This window comes from Astyanax mexicanus, chromosome 13 (genome assembly GCF_023375975.1).
Source record: "Astyanax mexicanus isolate ESR-SI-001 chromosome 13, AstMex3_surface, whole genome shotgun sequence".
Taxonomy (NCBI): Eukaryota; Metazoa; Chordata; class Actinopteri; order Characiformes; family Acestrorhamphidae; genus Astyanax; species Astyanax mexicanus.
In genome coordinates, this window is record NC_064420.1 from 29,938,231 (window position 1) to 29,960,319 (window position 22,089).

At 38.1% G+C, this 22,089-nt stretch overlaps 1 protein-coding gene across 1 annotated transcript in view; it reads right to left on the reverse strand.

Moving 5' to 3' along the window:
- Positions 1-275: 275 nt before the first annotated feature.
- Positions 276-22,089, reverse strand: part of cables2b (Cdk5 and Abl enzyme substrate 2b) — a 44,877-nt gene continuing 23,063 nt past the window's right edge. The window contains exons 4-9 of the mRNA XM_007250761.4: positions 14,559-14,667; positions 14,146-14,296; positions 10,937-11,031; positions 5,760-5,866; positions 3,730-3,934; positions 276-2,205 (exon numbers count right to left, since the gene is read on the reverse strand). Coding sequence (XP_007250823.3) covers positions 2,065-2,205; positions 3,730-3,934; positions 5,760-5,866; positions 10,937-11,031; positions 14,146-14,296; positions 14,559-14,667 — 808 coding nt within the window. The 3' untranslated portion in view covers positions 276-2,064. The remainder of the gene's footprint in view (positions 2,206-3,729; positions 3,935-5,759; positions 5,867-10,936; positions 11,032-14,145; positions 14,297-14,558; positions 14,668-22,089) is intronic.

Below are 22,089 nucleotides of genomic sequence, written 5' to 3' on the forward strand. Positions count from 1 at the left end.
ATGCTTTAAATGGAATATTTTTATTTGGAATTTGGGAGAAATGTTGTCTGTAGTTTATAGATTAAAACAACAATGTTCATTTTACTCAAACATAAACCTATAAATAGCAAAATCAGAGAAACTGATTCAGAAACTGAAGTGGTCTCTTATTTTTTTCCAGAGCTGTACTTCTTTTATAGTCACTGTCTGCAGAAAACCTTGTATCTTCAAAACAATGAATTTAGAAAAAATAACAACATTGAGATACAAGGCTTTTTTTAAGCAGACAGCAACTTCATTACTTTTGCTATAAGGAATATATTAAAACACACACACACACACATATATATACAAAAGCTGCTAATGAAATGTACTGCGGGCAGATATAAAAGTCATTAAACATAACAGTCAATAAATATAAAAAACAGAAAAAGAAAAAGGTGCTGGAAGACAGGAATGGAATGAGACTGATCTCTATATTAGTGACTATTTTCACTCTTGAAACAGCAGACAGCACATTTTTTTGGCATTTGAGTACTTATTAATGTCTTAAACACCTCAGAACCACCTGTGGTTTCTGGCGTTTTCCCTCATTGGTACTGTTTTTTATAGTATTTTTAAGAATCTGTTGGCATAGATGGATTTTGTACGCATGTCAAAATATTAGCATAAATATTACATTTTATCAAAAAAGTCTTTTAACATCATGATGTAATAATAAGACCATATCGCCCAACTGTAGTTGCATAAATTGTTTTTTGTAATGTAATGCAAAAAAATGATTCTGAACTGAAATCAACGTGTTTAAACGTGTATAAAATTCGGCCAAATGTTTAATTTTGTTAGGTTTTGGACAAATCTTTTAATTTCTGTGCATCCCTATTGTTTAGAGAGTCTAAAAATCACAGTGATGAGATATGCTTAAAGCTATACAATACGAGAGTTCCGATTCTACGTTAAGGTTCGGTAACAAATGCAAAAAAAGAGCATAAAACAATAAAAGACAGTTTTCTTTTTTGGTGTATTAAATAAAGAGGAAGCACTGTGCAGGTTTGGATTTGGCTGCAACATTATACATGTATTGCACAATAACCACAGTGCCACAACTGTGTCATATAGAGTACCCGCTATATCCTGTGACCACCATCAACACACCACTGACTAGTGAAAACGAGTGTGAAAACGAGTGAAAAAACAAGTGAAGGTAAGTAAACTAGGGGCACAGTCTAAAGTCTAAAGTTTTAAGGAAAAGACGAGAATAAATAAAATAGAATAAAGAAGTAGCACAATAAAACGTGCTTTCGTTTGAATCCGCTCTAACATAGAGCACTTCAATTTTTTAGTTAGCGCCTTAGTGCAAGGCCTTAAAACGTCTTACACAGGAAACGGTCATATTATACTGGTCACTCACGATGCTACAAGGGTGTGTTACCAGTCATCAAAACTGTGCTAGGAAACTCACACACATTTGCATAAGATTATACAGATGAACTGCCTGGATCTAATAATAATATTAATATACAGCAATAGTGAATTCAATAATTGTTTCAAGGTGGCTACTATAAATACATACGCAGAAAAGGGAATACAAAAGAAGAGCTCTGTTGTAAATTAAAAATAGAAGTTATTTTTGGTAAACCGCCAAGGAATGTAAGAAAAAAAAAAGAAAAAAACACAAACGTTCGCTCTCACACGTACAAGCTTGATCTGGGAAAAGCTCTTCCCTCGTCTTTTAGTTGATTTAAAGCCTCCTCTCTCCGCTTCATCCGTTCTTCTGCCGTGTCGTTCTGTAAAATTAGTCCCATGTGAGGGAAAAAAAAAAGCAAAAACATGAAAACAGTCAACTTGAAGAAGACTCAGTACTGGCCTGAGGACTATAAATAGATGCCCTCCCCCAGAGCTCAGTGTAGATATACATCAGTGCTGACAGTGCTGAGTAGTTTTTTTTTTTTTTTCCAGCACGTAGAACCATGGTGCATGTTTTTTAGTTTGTTTTTTGCCTTCTTTTGCTCTCCTCTACGGGTGGGCCTTTAGACACGTACAGGACGTGCTTCAGGATCTCTCTCAGAGCTGCTAGGCTGGATCTCAGGGCTGCTGGACCAGTCTGCGGTAGTGGGGCATGACCTTACTATCAGGCAGGTAGAGGGCCATCTCTAGAGCTACCAGCACAGTGAACTCGACCGAGATCAGCTCCCGCCGGCTGATACGGAACCTCTCCTCCAGTTTCTGGAAAGTAAAGAAGAGAATTGAAAAGAAATTAGCATTTAACATGGAAAAAGTGAAGATTGTGCTCTTCTATGATATGGACAAAAGATGTAATGCGAGATAACACTGTTGAATATACCAGTACTAGTGCTGGGTGATTATGGAGATTATGACTATTATTTTTTTTACTCCTACTAAAAATCAAAAAATCTAAATCAAAATCAGGTTTGCCTAATACATATATAGATATAAAATTTGTTTGGTAGACGCTTTGTGTTGAGTTGATGACGCTGCAATTTTTAGAAGCAGTAGGATGTATTTCTAGCTAATAATATGCTTTATTCCACCAGGAGTTTGTGTCGGAAGTGCTGGAACAGAGCCGGAACTTTTTGGTACGAGCTCAGTCCTCAGATTGAATGTTTATATATGCGCTGGTAACCAAGGTAAGACGGAAACTCCTCAAAAATGAGCGCTGCCACTATGAGCGGGAGATCACAGGTTTGAACCCCCACTCATGCAGCTTTGCCCTCAAGCTGCCGGCGCTCAGATGGGGCAAAATTGGCCCTGCTCCCTCCGGGTGGGTAGATGGCGCTCTCTCCCCACATCACTACTGGAGTGATGTCCGCAGCACAGGGCATCTGTGAGCTGATGTATCAGAACCGAGTCGCTGCGCTTTTCCTCCAAGCGCGCTGGCTGCTCGGCAATGCTGCATCAGCAGCAGCTCGAAAAGAAGCGGTGGCTGGCTTCGCATGTATCGAAAGAAGCATGTGTTAGTCTTTGCCCTCCTGGTGTGTTGGGGCATTACTAGTGATAGGGGGAGTCCTAATGAGTGGGTTGGGTAATTGGCCGTGTAAATTGGGGAGAAAATGAAAAAAAAAAAAAAAAAAAAGAAAAGAAATGAGTAGCGCTTTCGGATATTTTACATTAAAAAAAAATAAAATGTTTGTATGTAAAATCGTGATTGCTCCATTTTGAAAATCACATTAAAACTGTAATTCACATTAACCGAATTAAGCATGAAAATCGGCCAGCACTAACCGAAACTGATGTGAAACATGCTAAACTAAATAATTAAATTAAAATCCTGAATTAGTTTAAACAGACACTTGGCTTGGCTGCACTATTTTTTTCCAGACTAAGAAACAGTTTGATGTGTACGTAAAATTTTAAATGTGATTCACTATTATATAGTGGTATCTTAAACACATTGCTGACACAAATGTGTGAGTGAATACATCCATCTTGTCTAATATTTGTAATAAAGTATTGTCAATAGAATAATCTCAGAAGCAGATAAAAAAGGAAACTTTTGAGCATGCCTAATGCCAGGTGTGGACTAGAGTGGTACAAACTCCATCCAATTTCTATTGAATGAGTTGGAGATGAGGTGTTGTGTGATCATCCAAAATCTTGGCTATCAAAAACACTCTAAATCCTCAAAGCAGTGCTACAAAATCTAGTAGAAAGTCTTTCCAGGACAGTAGATAGTAGATACTCCAACAAATACCTTTGTTTATATAGTGAATGCTAGTTTTGTGTACTCACATCAATCAGCTGTTTGACCTCTTGCTTCTTGAGGTCACTGCTGATTTTGGCTGCCAGCAGGAGGCAGGCGGCTGCAACCAGCTTTCTGTTCTGCTTGTTCAGACGACCCTGCAGCACCAGCTTCTCAAAGTACGCAAAGGCCATGGCTATAGTGACCGGCTGCAGACAGAACTCCTCTCCTACAGTCCGCATCTCTCTCTTCAGACTGATCACACAGGAGCAGACAAATACACAGACAGAGAGCAAAGTCACAATTTGTTTTATACCTGCTTTACAGCAGTACTATATGCAGTAAAACAGTTTTGAAAGCAGTCATTTTAATGATCAGAAAAAATAAATATCAGTTAAGAAAAACTGCTCCCTCTGTTGGAAAGAGCTGTAACTGCAGATAAGTTCTAATACTACTACTGTTAGAATGCTCAGATTAATACATCTTTAAATCAGAGCATCATGACTTTTCACAGTTCTGTGTCTTTGCTGTATATCAGGGGATAAAGAAGAACCCTTTTGTGCAACCCTAAATCTGTAAATAATTTGGCACATTATAAAAACAAACATGTCTTATAAATGTACTGTGACATTAATTTGATTACAGACAACATGAACCCAAGATATTTTGTATACTCAACCTTATTTAATTTATTAGTATATATAAATTCCTGTATACAAAGTATACAAAGCATTCCAAAAACGCTGAGACAGTGGCAATTTAGGTCTAGTTATAAGGTAAAAAACAAAACAATCATTAAAAAAAATGATGTCACCAGGTGATTAAATTATGATTTCTCCAGGTTTAAAAAAATGCATGATAAAATTGTTCATATGTTTAAAACAATGGGAAGGAATTAGTATATTTCTCACTCTAGAGCGCATAAAATCATTAACAATTTAAGGAATTCCAAGAAAAAAAAATGTTTTTTTTTTTTTTATATAAATGAGAGAAATTTAATGGAGGAAATGAGTGCTAGCTCAATATTCCACCAACAGCAATTTGGAAAGGTTAACAGATTAATCACACACACACTAATGTGTTAATGTTGACAGAACTAATATTAACAAATGAAGCATGTTGGTTTATTACTGTCTGCAATGAAATAATGTCAAAGTAAATGTAAGAAACCCTAGGGACCCTATTTTAGTGATCTATAGCGCATTTCGCAGCTTGATTTAGGGCATGTTGGTGTGTCTTTGCTATTGTGAGGATGCAAAAATGCACCTTGAGTGGCTCGAACGTGCAAAAAAGCATGAACTAATTCTCTTAATCATGGCTGTGTTTTGGGTGTAACATGAAATAAACCAATCAGTGTGCCAGCTGTCATTTTCTTTAAGAGCCAGATGTTTTATGACTTTGGCACATTGATATCTTAACAGCGCAGCGCTTTTGCATGCCTCAGCAGAGGATACTGACCGGCGTGTTCACGCTGCGCAGGTGCACCAGCAGCTCATTTAAGGAAACAGCAACGTTATTTTTTTTTCTTTATTCTGTTTATTGTTAATGCAATACCTGCATTTGCACGCTGAATCCACCCATGTGTTTGTGTTAGGAGCAGGGGTGCACGCTAGAGCATAGATTTTGGCCAAAACATCCAGCCCAACCCGGCCCGAGGCGGTGAACATTCTGCTTGAGCCCGACCCATAAACTGTAATTATGAACCCTAGCCCAATTTATATTTTTAAAGCAGAGCGTTTAAAATGAGCTTTTTAAAAACATTTTGCAACTGTTTGAATGAGCAAAATCTGTTTAAAATGATGTTAAATAACATTGCAAGCTGAAAAAGTATAGACCTCTTATTTAAGAAAAATGTTTTATTATCACTTCCAGACCACCCCCCCAATCAGTGTAGATTTATTCCTAAACTCTGATGCTATTTTAATGGCGTAAAAAATAGACTGTTGACAGGGTGTAAAATAGCAACAAGCATCATGACGCACCTTAGGCATGGAGAACACTAGGGCCCTAAGTGTTTACAGCTTTTTCTGATTATGGGCGGTTCATGCTTTGTGTGTTTGACTGTCTATAGAGCATCTACCTCCTGATCTTGCTCAGCGTGAGCTTGATGTGAGGAAACTTCTCCTTAAAGGTCTCGTTCATGTCTTTCTTCAGGTCTGATGGCTTGACGTACTCGATCACTGTAGTCTAAAAGAGAAAGAGAATTAGGAGGAGCATAAGAGTCATTGAGTTAAACACATAAATAGAAAGAGATTAAACGCATTCTCGTCACGGCATCGCCAAACCTGTGTGCTGCTATAACGAGCAGTGTTAAGGTGTCTTCAGGTGTCATGACGTTATCTGGTCAGAACGTGTATATCTGTGTCTGTAGGTCAGAGACGCCCTGCTCTTAATATAGCCTGAGTCTATATCCAACCTGCATTAGGCTTATCCTCACAGCATGGAGCCTCAACACCACACACACACACACATACGGTTGTTTGTCTCGAGGTAGAAGTACATCAAGTACATCAAATTTCCTTATATGTGTGTGTGTGTGTGTGAGATCGAGAGAGACAGACCTACTAGGATTAAGATTACTATTAACACATTCTAAATTTAAACAGATGACCTGAAACATTAAAACCACCTGCCAAATACGCTGTTGGACTTTAGGTGTGCCGCCAAAACAGCTTTGACCTGACGAGGTATGGACCCTGCAGGACCTGTGAAGGTGTCCTGGGGTTTCTGGCTGCATGTTGTTTGGGAGGAGCTGTTGCAGATTGGACTTGTTGTTCAGGCTCATCCAACAAACGCTTGATCCGACTGAGATCTAGAGAATTTAAAGGCCAGGGCAAACACTCCCCAACAAGGTGTGAAGTGTGGCAAGATGCATTATTCTGCTTAAAGAGGACACAGCCCTTGAGGAATACCACTTCCATAAAGGGGATATCTGAATTGTGATATTATTTATAAAGGTGCCATCTAACAAACAACGCTGTTAGAATGTTTAGTAATGTTTTAAAAAAAGGTTTTAGGAAGTTTAGCCTGTAACATTACAAAAACAATGTTCCAGGGACATACTAAAAAAAAGGTGTGATATAATAATGGTTTAAATCACAATGTTATAAGAAAGTTGCTCAAGTAATGTTTCCAGCTATGTTAATATTGACATTATAGAAATGATGAAGGCAACATTACCAAAACTTTAAAATGAAAAATGAAAGTGATGTTGCAATGCCGTTACCAGGATGTTTAACCTGTTGAATAAAAATGTTCTAACGACCTGAAAACTTGACAGATTATAAGTTTTAAGAACGTTAACTGTAACATTGAGAAAACCATCTATTACCATATTTTTTTCGCACTATAAGGCGCACTATCAATGAACGTCTACCTTGCGTGTATTTTCATAAATAAGGCGCACCGGTTGGTGTTGGGTAACTAAGTTAAGTAAAGCTAATCCTAAAAAAAACAAACAAACAAACAAAAAAACATTTTCATTTAAAGTCAAACGAGCGCTGGATTTTTAATCTACACAGATTTCTTTCCTGAAAACTACTTATGCTAATGCTAATGCTGCTCCAGCAGTGCTAGCCGGGGTTAGCAGCATGATACGCTAAAGCTTAGCGCAGTTAGCATAAACTGAACTAAACTGAAACTCCTTTTTAACGCTGGACTTCAGTGGAGTGGTTTTACTGCTCCTTACAACCTGACTGGTAGGATTATAAGGCGCACTGATGGTTTTTGGGAAAATTAAAGAATTTTAAGTGTGCCTTATAGCACAAAAAATAGTGTAACCAATTGTTTTTTGTTTGGGGTGGCACATATTGAAGTGAGAATGTCCCGTAAAAACAAAAACAGTGTGTTTATTTCTGTTTAAAAATCTGTTCTGTAAAATCTGTTCAGATTACTGTAGTTATCTGATTCTTCAAGTAGTCATCAGTTAAACAGAGCTAGACTGTATGTTTCAATTCAATAGAGGACATGTATGTATGTGACATCACAGTTAGGGGAGTCACTGGGATTTGCCCAGACTTGGAAATGTAAAGGAAAGTGTTCTATCAAAGAAATGACTTGAATAGAAGTTCTTTAAAGGACAACTCCGGTGTAAAATTGACTTGTGGTGTAGTAAAACATGATACAAAGTACTTACCTTTGTTGAATAGCCCACTTCTACTCTCCTACAGCTTTCTGGAATCCAGTAATTTTGTGCATTTTTCCCAGCACTCTGTACAATGGCAATATCGGGACACATTTTGACCTAATAAATTGCTTTTTACACCGTTATCCAGGCTTAAAGTAGCTCCACACCTCCTTGCTAGAATCCAGAGAGCCCTGACATTTAAAATGAGGCATTAATAACTTAAAAAATGCACAAGAAGCTTATTAAAAACCAGTGTTTTCATCCTATAGTGTTTCTTTGTAGCTCTGTGCGCCGCCATCACTGTACTGATAATGACAGATATATATATATATATATATATATATATATATATATATATATATATATATATATATATATATACATAGACTCTTAGCGTAGCAGCCAGCGCCAGGAGACAGGCTGTGCAGAGTCTAGGTATATATGTCTATCACTATTAGTACAACAGAGCTGAAGCTCGTATTATGGGATGTAAACAGTGGTTTTTAAAAAGTTTCTTGTGCACTTAAGTTATTAATGCCTCGTTTTAAATGTCAGCGCTCTCCAGATTCTAGCAAGGAGGTGTGAAGCTACTTTGAGCCTGAATAACGGTGGAAAAAGCTTTTTTTTGGGGGGCAAAATATGCCCGATACGGAGGTAGTACAGAGTGCTGGAAAAAATGCACAAAATTACTGGATCTCAGAAAGCTGTAGGGGAGCGGAGGTGGGCTATTCAACAAAGGTAAGTACTTTTTATCATGTTTTACTACACCAAAAGTCAATTTTACACCAGAGTTCTCCTTTAAGCACCACACTTCATTTGAAGTACTGAAGTATTTTTTTGCAAGTAGTTTCATGTACTTGCAACTACTACTTGCAACTGTAAGTTGTACTTAAGTACTGAAAGTAAAAGTACAGTACTGTGTTATGTAGTTTTTACAGAGAGCAGTGAAAGGTAGAACAGGAGCAGCGTGGTCTTCTTATAAGATCAGCTTGATCGCTTGATTCACTCAGTGATAAGGAGTTTCATTAAACCCGGGGACAGTGCAGAGCATCTACCACTCTGGCTTTAATAATAATGTGGGTTTGAAATGATTCCTAACTTATTGAAAATATGTAGTGTAGTAAAAAAGTGGAATTAGGAGAAAAAAACTAATACTCCAGTAGATACAGATTCAGCATTTTAGTACTTTAGTACAGTAGTGAAGTAGTTCTACTTTGTTACTATACTTCTCTGCCACTGGGTGGTAAAAAAAAAAGATGCAGGAAGCAAATGGATTGCTGCAATTCACAGAATCAACTGGAATCTTGGCACTGAAATGTATATGCCTTCAGGCTTTGCTTAGCGTAGTGCTTCTCAAAAACCAGCAATTACAGCACACCCGATACAACTAATGAACTAACTGGAGGGGTGAACTATAACAGCAAACAAAAAAAACACACAAAAAACAGCAGGACAGTGGTTCTCCATAACCAGGATTTGAAACCACTGGCTTATTGTATTTTCCCAGCATTCAATTCAGGTACAAACCAGGTACACATGTCAGAAAACTCAATTTCTGGCCATATAACAAATCGATGCTCACGGATGATTGAATCTTTGGTAATCATCTTAGGCAATTTTAAATTACATTTAAATTGGGGCTCAATAAGTTAATGTGAAGTGAAGTTTGGGTTTTACATGATGTTTACAATACCTCTTATCCTGTAATTTTATTGGCTGGTTCCTAAGCAAAAATCTAGTTATTTCCTTACTCTTATCTGATTACCGAAGTTCATGTAAACACGTTGATTGGATTACTGACAAACTGTGATGTTCTGGAGTAATTGGATTATGAACTGCATGCATGTAAACATGCTCACTGTTCAGTGCATGGTACTTGGGAATTTGTTTCCATATCTTTAAGTACCTGTTATGATGTTTTGCGTATTATTCGCAGTTTCAACAAATGTAGTAAACAGTAGTTTACATTGGCATTCTGATTGGTCTGCAGCTAAAAAGTCCAACAAAAAACACAAGATGGAACAAATAACATATACACTGAGGCTTTAAAAACGGATTTTTACTAAGCGGTGGGGCCCTGTTGAGTATCTAATCATACAGTAAAGAATTTTACTATGTGTATTAGCGGTATGTATTTTTTTTTTTTTTTTTTTTTAATGTTTACTGTGTATGTGACTGTGAATTATTCGGGAGTGTATTTTTTTTAATCTATTTCAATCATTCTATTATCTTTGTACTTTATTTTTAAACTGCCGTAAAATTGATGTGAATAATGCAAAATACTGGAAAAAGAAATATGTATAGTTGTATTTGTATTAAATTATATTGTACTAAGTAAAATAAAAGAGCATACTCTTTCTAGAACCATCTTCCTTGTTTAAAATAGTTCAAAATAGATAACGTAGGTAACATGGGTAACATGCCTTCATTGTTCTGGTTCATCAGTGAGCCATCACATTTGTACATCTTTGGACTACTCTTAATAGGTCTGTAGCTTGCTCCTAACCCTGGCTAGCACTGCTGGAGCAGCATTAGCATTACCCGCTAACGGTTAGCCACTAATGCTAAGGCTCCAGGTACCACTGCTGACCAAGAGTACCCTTTAAACTTTGCCATTTGATGTCAAACCTACCTTAACATTGGCGATCTTGTGACAATGGCATGTGTCAAGGTCTATCAGCTTTAGCTGTTAATGTATATCGTCGCTGTCTAATAAAAAACAAGTATCTCCAAAACAGAAACTTTACAGGAGAGAGAAAAAACATTCTAAACTTCTAATAGAAGTCAATGTAAAAAGACTTTATTTCACAATTTAAAGTATTTTTATTGGTCCATTCATTAAGAAATGTTGGCACAGTGTAAGGGACAGTTTGGATGCTAAAATTGTAGTAAATGTATTAAACTAAAAATGGACAAAAAACGGAGATACTTGTTTTTCTTTGGACAGTGACAATATAATATTCGGCTCATGCTTTTAGCTATTTTTAGTACTAGGTAATGTCCTGTAGTACAATCTAGAGTATGTACAGTATAAATGCCCATATAAGAAAGTACACCCCCATAACCCATCTTTCAGTTTTCTTTGCATGCATCTCTATTATAAACTCTATTACAAAAAAAAAAACTCTTACCATGTAGGAGGCAAAGATCAGCACTCTCTTGTGTTTCCCACAAGGCCACTGTGGGTCACTTAGAAGGTTGGGGTCATAATCAGAGTCATCTATCCCTAGGAAAGACAAACACAGAGAGTTTTTGTTTAACAGAACATATTTGTTTTACTAAAATAAGGAGCAGAAAAACACTATATTGTACTTTATTTCATTTAGGGGGTGTGTGTGTTCACTGTGGACCTCTGCCTCACTCCACCTCCAGCCTAGTTAGGTCACATGATCACAGTCTGTGGTGTGAAAAGCTCCCTCTTTTGCTGTACTTAGGTAATGCAATTTGAGTTAGCTGTTATTCACAGTTATCACAGCTTTTATCATATGGACCTCTGCCTCACTCTACATCCAGCCTTGTTATTTCCTCCGTTCACAGTCTGCAGTAAGTATAAATATATATTTTTATCAAACAGTCCTTTCTATTTACATGCAGGTTTTTAACTACCGTATTTTTCGCACTATAAGGCGCACTTAAAATCCTTTAATTTTTTCAAAACTGTATGAATGAATTTTACCAGTAATTTTATAAGGAGCAGTAAAGCGACTCCGCTAAAGTACAGTGTTATTAAGGGTGTTTTAGTTTAGTTCTAAAGCACCAAGACTTGAGTAGCATTAGCATTAGCCGCTATTTCCTTGTTCAGTGGTGAGTATTACTGGCCTGTAGCCTGCTCCTAACCCCAGCTAGCACTGCTGTAGTAGCATTAGCATTAGCCGCTTATCGCAATTTCTCCATAAAGTGGTGAGTATTATTGGCCTGTAGCCTGCTCCTAACCCCAGCTAGCACTGCTGTAGTAGCATTAGCATTAGCCACTTATCGCAATTTCTCCATACAGTGGTGAGTATTATTGGCCTGTAGCCTGCTCCTAACCCCGGCTAGCACTACTGGAGCAGCATTAGCATTCCCCGCTAACAGTTAGCCGCTAATGCTAATGCTCTAGCCATAGTTCTGTAGAAATTTGGGAATCTAAACTATAAATGGAAATAAATAAATGGAAGTCCTTTGCCCACCCAGTTTTCAGGAGAGAAATCTGTGTAGATTAACATTCAGCACTCTTTTGACTTTAAAAGAAAGTCAAGTTTTTTATTACAGTTTTGTTTACCTAGCTTAGCTTTATTTAACTTAGTTAGCTACCCCCCACCACCACCCGGCAGCCAGACCGGCTGAATTAGAAGTTCCTTATAGTGCCTCTTAAAATGCACCTTATAATCAAGTGTGCCTTATGTATGAAAATAGAACAGAAAATAGACGTTTATTGACAATGTGTCTTATAATGTGATGCACCTTATAGTGCGAAAAATACGGTACTTTGTATTACTAGCCTTCATACAAGCAGTTCTGTACTGATTGTACACAGCTAAACCTTCTTAAGCTCTTCATTGAAATTCTTGATTCAAGTGTTTAGTCTGCCTTGAAACTTGCACTTTACTGACTAATGCACAAACACAGAGCAGTCACGTGACCTTGTTAATGAATGGCTTCTAAATCTGGGAGAAGGATGCAGAGAGCGATAAGAGCTGTGCTAATGACACACACACACACATGAAACACACAGGAACACAAGGACAGCTTGGTGCACACACAAACAGTGCTCTGCTTGAAGTGCTACATTAATGACCAGCTGTAGCAGGTTCCTTGCCACTTCCCTCCACAGTCAGTGAGTCACCAAACACATTACATCCTATTTTAAGTGTGCATAGGATGTGTGTGTGTGCATGTGTGTGCATCAGCATATGTAAAAAAAAAGAAAAGCTTAATATGATTAATCTGCAATATGATGTGAACTTAGGGAAGAGTTGATTAAGGAACTAGTAATTACTGTCTTGTCATTTGCAATGTGCGCACACACACACACACACACACACACACAGAAAATAAAATAATCTATGATAAATGACTCACAATTCAAGACTAATCCATAAACAAAGCCCCTCTTGGTAAAGAGAACAACTGTAGTTGCAATTCTGCAACACCCACAAAATGTATGAATGACTTAATTCTTTCACCCACATAATCTCACACAGAACGTCTGTGATTAGTCAGGATCAAGGTTCCCAATCTGTTTAGGATTTTTCATGACTTATCCTCAACATTTTCCATGATTTTGAACAGGATAGCATGCACAGAGAGATTTTTTTTGAGCATATAAATAATAGCTATATGGAAAGAAGGTAAAACTGGAAGGCAAATAAAAAAATATATATCTATTCCTCCCCCCAAAAAAACAACAATATGGCAAATATGTCTCTTTTCCACTGTATGGTGCTAGAGATGGGACAAAATATCATTATCAAGCTATAATGTAACATGTTCCTTTGTGATACATTATCGATAAAGAGTATAAAATATAAATATTTTATATTTTATCACATAGGTGCTGTAAACTCCTTATGTAAAGACATGACTGTACATTGCTGGTATTTGCTTATTTAGGATAATTTTATCCTCTTAAAACCTCACAAAGATGCTGTGAAGTATCATAGTGAATTGTCTTAAGTTAAGCTAAGTAAACAAAACTGTAACAAAAAAAATGACTATTTTAAAGTCAAACGAGTGATGGATGTTAGTCTACACAGATTTCTCTCCTGAAACTGTTTATTTGGATGAGTGAAGCGCTTTTTAAAAATTTACTGTAAACTTAGATTACCAAATTTCTACAGCACTAAGGCTGGAGCATTAGCGACTAACCGCTTTAGCACTGCTAGCTGGGGTTAGGAGCAGGCTACAGGCTTATAATACTACCCTTTGAACGGGAAACTAGCAATCACGGTGTGCGAATAATGCTTATGCTGCTCCAGCAGTGTTAGCCGGGGTTAGCAGCATGCTATAGGCTGATAATACTCCCCTCTGAAAGTGGAAATAGCGGTTAATGGCTAATGATAATGCTACTCTAACATCTGTGCTGGAAAACTAAATTGTAACTCCTTTATAATGCTGTGCTTCAGTTGAGTGGCTTTACTGCTCCTTAATACCTAACTTGTAATATTCATACAAAAGGTGCACCGGATTAAAAGGTACACTGACAATTTTTGAAAAATGTAAGAATTTTAAGTGCGCCTTATAGTGTGACTGTAATTTGTCTCTGAATGTATTGGCAGTGACTCTTTTGCTTTGCATTAAAAGCTATAATTTTAATATGGAAAGTTGTAATTTTGAGTGTGTGTACAGGCTTGTGTCATACCCAGGTCGAGTCCCACAGTGCTGTTGAGGCGTGATGGGGGGTAGCTGCGTGGGATGCTGTTTCTGGAGTAGGGAAGCTGCAGAGCGATCTCTGGTGGCTTCTCTCGAACCAGAGCATTAGTGGGGTACAGGAACTGAGCATAAGATACCGTCTATAAAAAAAAATCCACACACATACACGTATATTAATGACTCGCTCCATAAAAATCAATCACCCACACTCAGTCTATATTTTATATAAACATGTGAAGATGTCAGTGTGAGCTTGCTAAGGTCCATCAAACAGCAGTAAAATTGGCCAGTCAGAGCTTTGCAGGACGTCAATCACACACGCCACTCAGCCCTCCCACCACTGACAGCCGTGACAGCTTCACTGACGGCTGGAAAAATCCAGTGAACAGGCTGAGCTCCTACCCTGCCGTATATGCCCAGCTCCACTCCCTCCAGCCCAGGAAACATCTCCAGGGTGGTGGAGATCCCTCCAGATGAGTGCCTCCGCCTTTCGGTGTTCAGAGCTGGGTCACTGAGAGAGAGAAAGAGAGAGAGGGAGAGAGAGAGAGAGACAATTATATACATACATTTTATTTATAGTTTAGCCTAATGATATATATATATATATATATATATATATATATATATATATATATATATATATATATATATATATATATATTAAAAGGTTTGCATTTCTTTTACATTATTGTATTTATTTTTAAATAAATGATTTTTAATTAAAAAATAAACATGAAAAAAAGTGGTTCAATTTGTGTTGTGACCACTGACCACTACTGTTGCACTTTTTTAATGCATTTAATATTTTTTTTTATGTATATTAAATACATTATGTATATTTATATGTATAATGTATATTCATACTATGTAGTTTTACCATAGGATATTGCTATATTCTTTTTTTGTAACATACATAATACAATGAGAATAAAGTCATAATATTATGAGAATAAAGTTGTAACATTACAAGAATAAAGTCGTAATATTACAAGATTAATGTTGTAATATATCGAGAATAAAGTTGTAGTATTTTGAGGGAAATGTAGTTTCAACTGTTCAACTGCAGTTTAAGAGCAGAGCACTGAGGGAGGGAATCTTGTAATATAAGATCTTTATTCTCATAATATTATATCTTTATTCTCGTAATATAGCGGCTTTACTTTCATAATACAACATCTTTATTCTTGTAATATTTGTTCTCATAATATTCAATTTTTATTCTCGAAATATTACGTCTTTATTCTCTAAATGAACAGTTTTTTTGGTACGGTCCCTTCTTTCGATTTCTGTTAGTGACCACAGCCCCATGCACAACAATATACTGTATATACTGGGCTCATTTCTCCTTTCATACGCTGGGTGAACAAGCGTGAGCACCTGCACTGTTTCAGACTAAAGAGAGGGAGTCCCCTCTGAAGATCCATACAGTGCGCCTTGCTGGACGTGTCTGCAGAGTTCAAAGAAAAAGTGCCTGCTCCTCCTCCTGATAGCTATCTACACTAACATCTGGCAGAGGGAACTACTGTGAGAGAAGAAAAAAGGAAACGGAGAAAGAGAGAGGTGGTAAGAGCCAAGAAAAAGGTTAAAATGAGTGAATACAAAATAATGAAAGAAAGAGTAAGGAGAAACACAGAGGAAATTGTGAATAATAATGAAAAAACACGGAGAAGGACAAAAAAAAGAGAGCAAAAGAGAAAGATTGACAGGGAAAAGAAAGACAGCGGGGCAAGAGGGAAAGAGACTGAAAAGATGGATGAATGTGGAAAAAAAACAGGTTGAGAAAAGAACATTTCAGGTATGGAAAAGAAAAAACAAGAAAAAAGGAGAAGAAATATAGACTGACAAATTATATTTGTTATTATAATATATTATATAAGAGGAGAAGTGATAGAAAAGGGAAAAAACAAAGAGAACAAGAGAAGAGGAGAATGAGAGGAAGAGATTTAAGAAGAAACAGGCAGAGAAAAAGCATGAGAGTGTGAGAAATATAGTCTCACAAACAAAAAGAGAGTTAGAGGGAAAGAGAGAAGAAGAATGAGATGAGGAGCCTGAGGCACAAAGAAATAAAGAAATAAAGAAAGAAAAGGTACAATGAGAGGAAGAGGGGTAAGAAAGAAAGATGGACTGACAAAAAAGTCACAGAGTAAGAGGAAAGAAAGAAAGAAAAAAGAAAGAAAGTGAAAAAGAACAAAAGAACAGAAGGAGCATGAGGAGCAAAGAGAAAAAAAGAGGAAGACAGAAAAAGAAAGAACATGAAGGACGAAAAGGAGAATGAAAGAAAAAGTGAGACTACGAAAGAGCCAGAGAAAAAAAAGATAAAAGAGTGAGAGAGAAAGACATGGAATTGTGAGGGAAAGAAAGAAAAAGAGGAGAAGGAGAAAGAGAATGAAAGTAAGAGATAGAGAAAGATGGAGGAGTCCTGACTCTAGCAACGTCTGAGACAGTTCGATAAGATCAGTGTCCTGCCCTTCAGACAGCAGCCTAAACTACTGGCAAATAGCTTATCTGGCTGGATTAAGAGAATGAGGGAAGAGAGGAGAAGAGAAAGAGCGAGAGAGAGAGAGAGAGAGAGAGAGAGAGAGAGTCAGTAATTACAGGTCTCCTCTTCTTCAGAAGGAGAGAACTCTGTGAATTACGCTGATTATCTCTACATCACATCTGGATTAAATTAGCCACACTTAGAACACGCCGGCAGGGCCAGGAGTGCAGCTCCATTTAGACCAGATCATCATAAATTCTGCATGATCACAGCAGAACGGGGCGAGACGCTCTATTGTGTGCTGGCGCAACAGAGATAACAGACGAGAGAGAGAGAGAGAAAGAGAGAGAGAGAGAGAGGGATGAACAGTAGCTGAGCTCTTAAAACGCCTCCTGGCTAAGAGTAGGCAGTAGGCTTCCCCTGATAACATTCACTCTGCTAGAACACCTAATACACACCAGTTTAATAGGCTTTTTCATTCTCCTAGACACACACACACACACACACACTCACTCACAGGTTTCAAGGGGGCTCACCTAATATGCAGCGCTTCCATCTCTAGAGTGTCTGAATAACTGGCTGCTCTGTGCTCGTCTCCCGACTCTGACTGACTGTTCTGTTCTACTGGGGCTCTTTGAGGCTTCTAAAGGCTGCAGACAGAAGCTCTTCACACGCTGACATGATGGGAATGGAAACTGGCCTGAATCAGTCTGCTGCAGAATCTGGCTGTCTTGAGCCACTCACACATGCACACACATTTTTATATATGGATTTATGGGCACATTTTGCCATTTTTGAGAAGTTGAGAAGTTCGAAAAAAGTAGTAAACACAGCTTCTGTAACTAATTAAATGCAAAACACACTTTCTGTAAATCCTAATGTGATAGATAGAGCAATAGTTGTTCCCTACATTGTAACATTAAAAATAAAATCAGTGATATTAGAACAATGGTTTGGGGGAAATAGACTATTTGAACCCAATCCAGTTCCCTGTCTTTATTTTAAATACAGTTTACAGAGGTATATCAGGTTGCCTCAACACGTCATTACCGTACATTTTGCCCAGCTTGCAGCACTGAGGAGAGTTCTCAGGAGGTCAAAAAAAATGTTTAGTTTAGAGCATGCAGTGAAACAATCTAAAACAGTAATTGGGTGTTTTAACCCTTTACTGTTTCATCTTTCTTTGTTTTGTAGCCAGAACTGAATAACTAAGCTAATACTAATTCTAATATACACATGTATTCAATAGGGGTAGCTTGTATTAAGAGAAGGCAATAGGTCCCAAGATAGAGCCTTGAGTTACAACACAAGTAATAGGCATTAATAGGCATTATTGACAGTGTCAAAAGCTGCACTAATTGCTAAAAAAAAATAGAACATCACACTTTCCACAAGCAACAACTACAACGTGAATATGTTAACTCTCTATTGCATGATTTTTATATTTGTTAAAGATTAAAAATATCAGACTACTTTTTAGCAGCTTTTATAGCTTTTACAGCACTCAAAGTGAAAAATGCAATGTTGCCCTAAGGCAAAATAAAATCAAATTAAAAAATACCTGTTTTAGGAGGTTAATAAAAACAAAACAGTCAGAATAGACTTTAAAATGGCTTTCAAAATATACTTCTTACTAGGGTTGTAACAGTACAGAAAATTTACGGTTCGGTTCACACATCGGTATAGAACCCACGGTTCAGTACGTTTTTTAGACAGACAGAGAGAGAGAGAAAGAGAAAGAGACAGACAGACAGAAAAAGAGAAAGCGCGCACGAGTAAGCAAGCAAGAGAGACAGAGAAAGCGTGCAAGAGAGAACGAGAGAGCACAAATGAGAGCGAGAGAGCAATCGAGAGAGAGAGAGAGAGAGAGAGAGAGAGAAAGAGAGAGAGAGACAGTACGAGCACCGGACCCTGCGCGCACTCTCCGGTGTCTGTGTGCTCAGAGCTAAACTTCAGCGTAGGCTTTGGGCTAAGTCAGTAGTGAGTTGCTAATAGCAACAGTGCTACAGCTACACTCTCTGGGTTACGTTCATTGGTTCTACAAATCTCCTACAGATTGGCCGTACCCTGTATTCTGCGTGCGCTTACGTGAACTGAACCGTGACCCCCTTACTGTGACGGTTCGTAAAGAATACACGTACGTACAGTTACACCCCTGCTTTTTACACATTAAAACATTTGAGGGAAAGTGTAATATTAATTAAAAGTGTTTTGTTGTCTGAGGGCAACATCATGCAATAAAGGGTTAATAGTAACTGTGCAAAATGTTATTATAAACAGCAGTCTAAAAGAGAGACAAATGTGCAAATGTGTGAGTTGGAAGACCAAGACCGGAAGACGTTTTGTACGAGCAATGTATACGGGTTACATGAAATCCCCTAAAGGTAAAGGTAAACTGTTAGTGGTGCACTATTCCACTGTGCAGCCTTGCCTGTGCAATATCTTTGTTGAACATCTAGACAAGCCAGATGAATCTTGGAAACAAGTGCTGTGGCCTGATGAAGTAAAATACAACACTTTGGCTTTCATCAAGAACAGTACATATATTATATAGTATTGCATTTAGTGACATCTTGCATAGAATCTATATAGAACACTTTCACGACTAAAGAACCATTGAAAACCATCAGCTTTAACTCAGAAATGAAACCTGTACTTACTGTACAATCTGTTTACACACATACACACACCTCTCCTGCCCCCCCATCTCTACATTTCCGCCAGTCTATCGCTCTCTTGTCTCCGATCTTAGGCCGTTTACGTAACGTGATGTAGCTGTGCAATTTCCTCTCTTCCTCCATGTCCAAATAAAGGATGGGAAAAATGAACAGATGTACTCCGCTTCCCAGAGCCTGTTTCCCCCATCACCCGTCGCAGACCGGGTCATGCCCATTTGGGCCTGAAACTGTGGGAAACATTCCTGCTCGACTTGTTTATCCAGTCCGGCCACTGAATCCCCAGAGGAAAGCCCCGATATCCTGCTCGGATACACGGGACACACGTCCTCATTCTCACTGTCATTATCTAAAGCCTGGCTACTGCTGTTTATTTACAGAGTAGAACAAGGATAATGATGAAGCAACAGTATAAGTTAGAACAATAGAGGAGAGGAGAGATGGTAGCTCAGTATAATGTGGGAAAGACAGGATGACTAAGAGAGTACTAGTGTCTGTAGAACACTAATAAATGAGAAGAGACGAGGGAGGATTTATAAGAGCAGTCAGTTTGGTAAAAGGGCTTGGCTGAAGAGACTTGGGAAGTGTCAGTGTAAAACGCAGCGGAGTTCAAATTTAAGACCTTTAAAAACTAAATCAGATTTAATACCATCAGCACTCAGCAGAATTTACACAGTAGCCTCAAGAGCAAGAAAACCACTTGCCATTATTTCACACGTGTAGTACTAGTGGGGGTACATTTGGGGTACATTTAAAAAAAGTCTTCTACATAAATGTTGTTTATTAAAAAAAAAAAAAAAAAAGAAAAATTATATATATACAGTGAGTCCAAGAAGTACTTGATCCCTTGCTGATTTTCTTTGTTTGCCCACTAATAAAGACACTATCCTTCTGCACTTTTAATGGTAGATATATTCTAACATGGAGAGACAGAATATCAAGACAAAAATCCAGAATATAATTTTAAAGAATATATTTTAATTAATTTGTATTTCAATGAGGAAAATAAGTATTTGATCCCTCTTGCCAAACACACTCAATACTTAGTGGCAAAGCCTTTGTTTGCAAGCACAGCGGTGAGACGTTTGTTGTAGTTAACCACAAGTTTAGCACACACACCAGGGGGAATTTTGGCCCACTCTTCTTTGCAGATCCTCTCTAAATCATGAAGGTTGGTGGGCTGTCGCTTGGCAACTCTGACCTTCAGCTCCCTCCACAGATTTTCGATCGGATTGAGGTCTGGCGACTGGCTGGGCCACTCCATGACCTTAATGTGATTTTTCTTGAGCCAATCCTTTGTTGCCTTTGCTGTATGTTTAGGGTCGTTATCATGTTGGAAGACCCAACCACGGCCTATTTTCAGATCCCTGGCAGAGGGGAGGAGGTTGTCCCTCAGGATTGTGTGGTACATGGCTCCATCCATCTTCCCAGTGATGCGGTGAAGTAGCCCTGTACCCTTGGCAGAGAAACACCCCCAAAACATTATGCTTCCACCTCCATGCTTGACGGTGGGCACAGTGTTCTTGGGGTCATAGGCAGCATTTTTCTTCCTCCACACATGGCGGGTGGAGTTGAGGCCAAAAAGTTCAATTTTGGTCTCGTCTGACCACAAAACCTTCTCCCAATAACTTGGTTCATCTTTCAAATGATCATTGGCATACTTGAGGCGCGCCTCCACATGTGCTCTCTTCAGCAGGGGTACCTTTCGGGCACTGCAGGATGTGAATCCATTGTTGCGCAAAGTGTTGCCAATTGTTTCCTTGCAAACTGTGGTCCCAGCTGCCTTCAGGTCATTTGCTAACTCCTGCCGAGTGGTTGCAGGACGATTTCTGACCGTTCTCAGCATCATTGCCACCCCACGAGGCGAAATCTTCTTTGGAGCACCGGGCCGAGGTCTGTTGATTGTCATGTTATACTCTTTAAACTTTCTGATAATTGCACCAATAGTTGTTACTTTCACATCCAACACCTTACTAATCTTTTTGTAGCCCATTCCAGCTTTGTGAAGGTCAACAATTCTGACTCTGAGGTCCTGTGACAGCTCTTTGGTTTTACCCATGTTGGAGACTTGAAATCTGTGTGATCTGTCTGATTCTGTGGACAGGTGTTTTTCACACAAGTGATTAGTGAGAACAGGTGGCTTCAGGTCAGGTAACAAGTTGATTGGGAGTGTCTAACTGGTCTGTAAAAGCCAGAACTGCTAATGAATACTAAGGGATCAAATACTTATTTCACTCCATGAAATACAAATCAATTGATATATATTACTTAGATTTATTTTCTGGATTTTCTTTTTAATATTCTGTCTCTCCATGTAAGAATACATCTACCATTAAAAGTATAGAATGATCATGTCTTTATTAGTGGGCCAACGAAGAAAATCAGCAAGGGATCAAATACTTCTTGGACTCACTGTATATATATATATACGTATATATATATATATATATATAAAGCTCTGGAAAAAAATAAGAGAGTTGATGAGTTTCTTTTGTTTTACCAAATTGAAAACCACTGGAATATAATCAAGAGAAAGATGGACGATCACAGCCATCAAACCAAGCTAAACTGTTTGGTTATCCAAAAAAGCAGTGTGTAAGACTGGTGGAGGAGAACCAAGATGCATGAAAACTGTGATTAAAAACCAGGGTTATCCCACCAAATATTAGTTCCTGAATTGGCTTTTGAAGGCTATTTTTCAAAAATAAATTAGCTTCTAGGTTTGTATGCTGTAAAAGTGGATCGCAACTTATTGACCATGAGGAAATGTGGGTCCTGA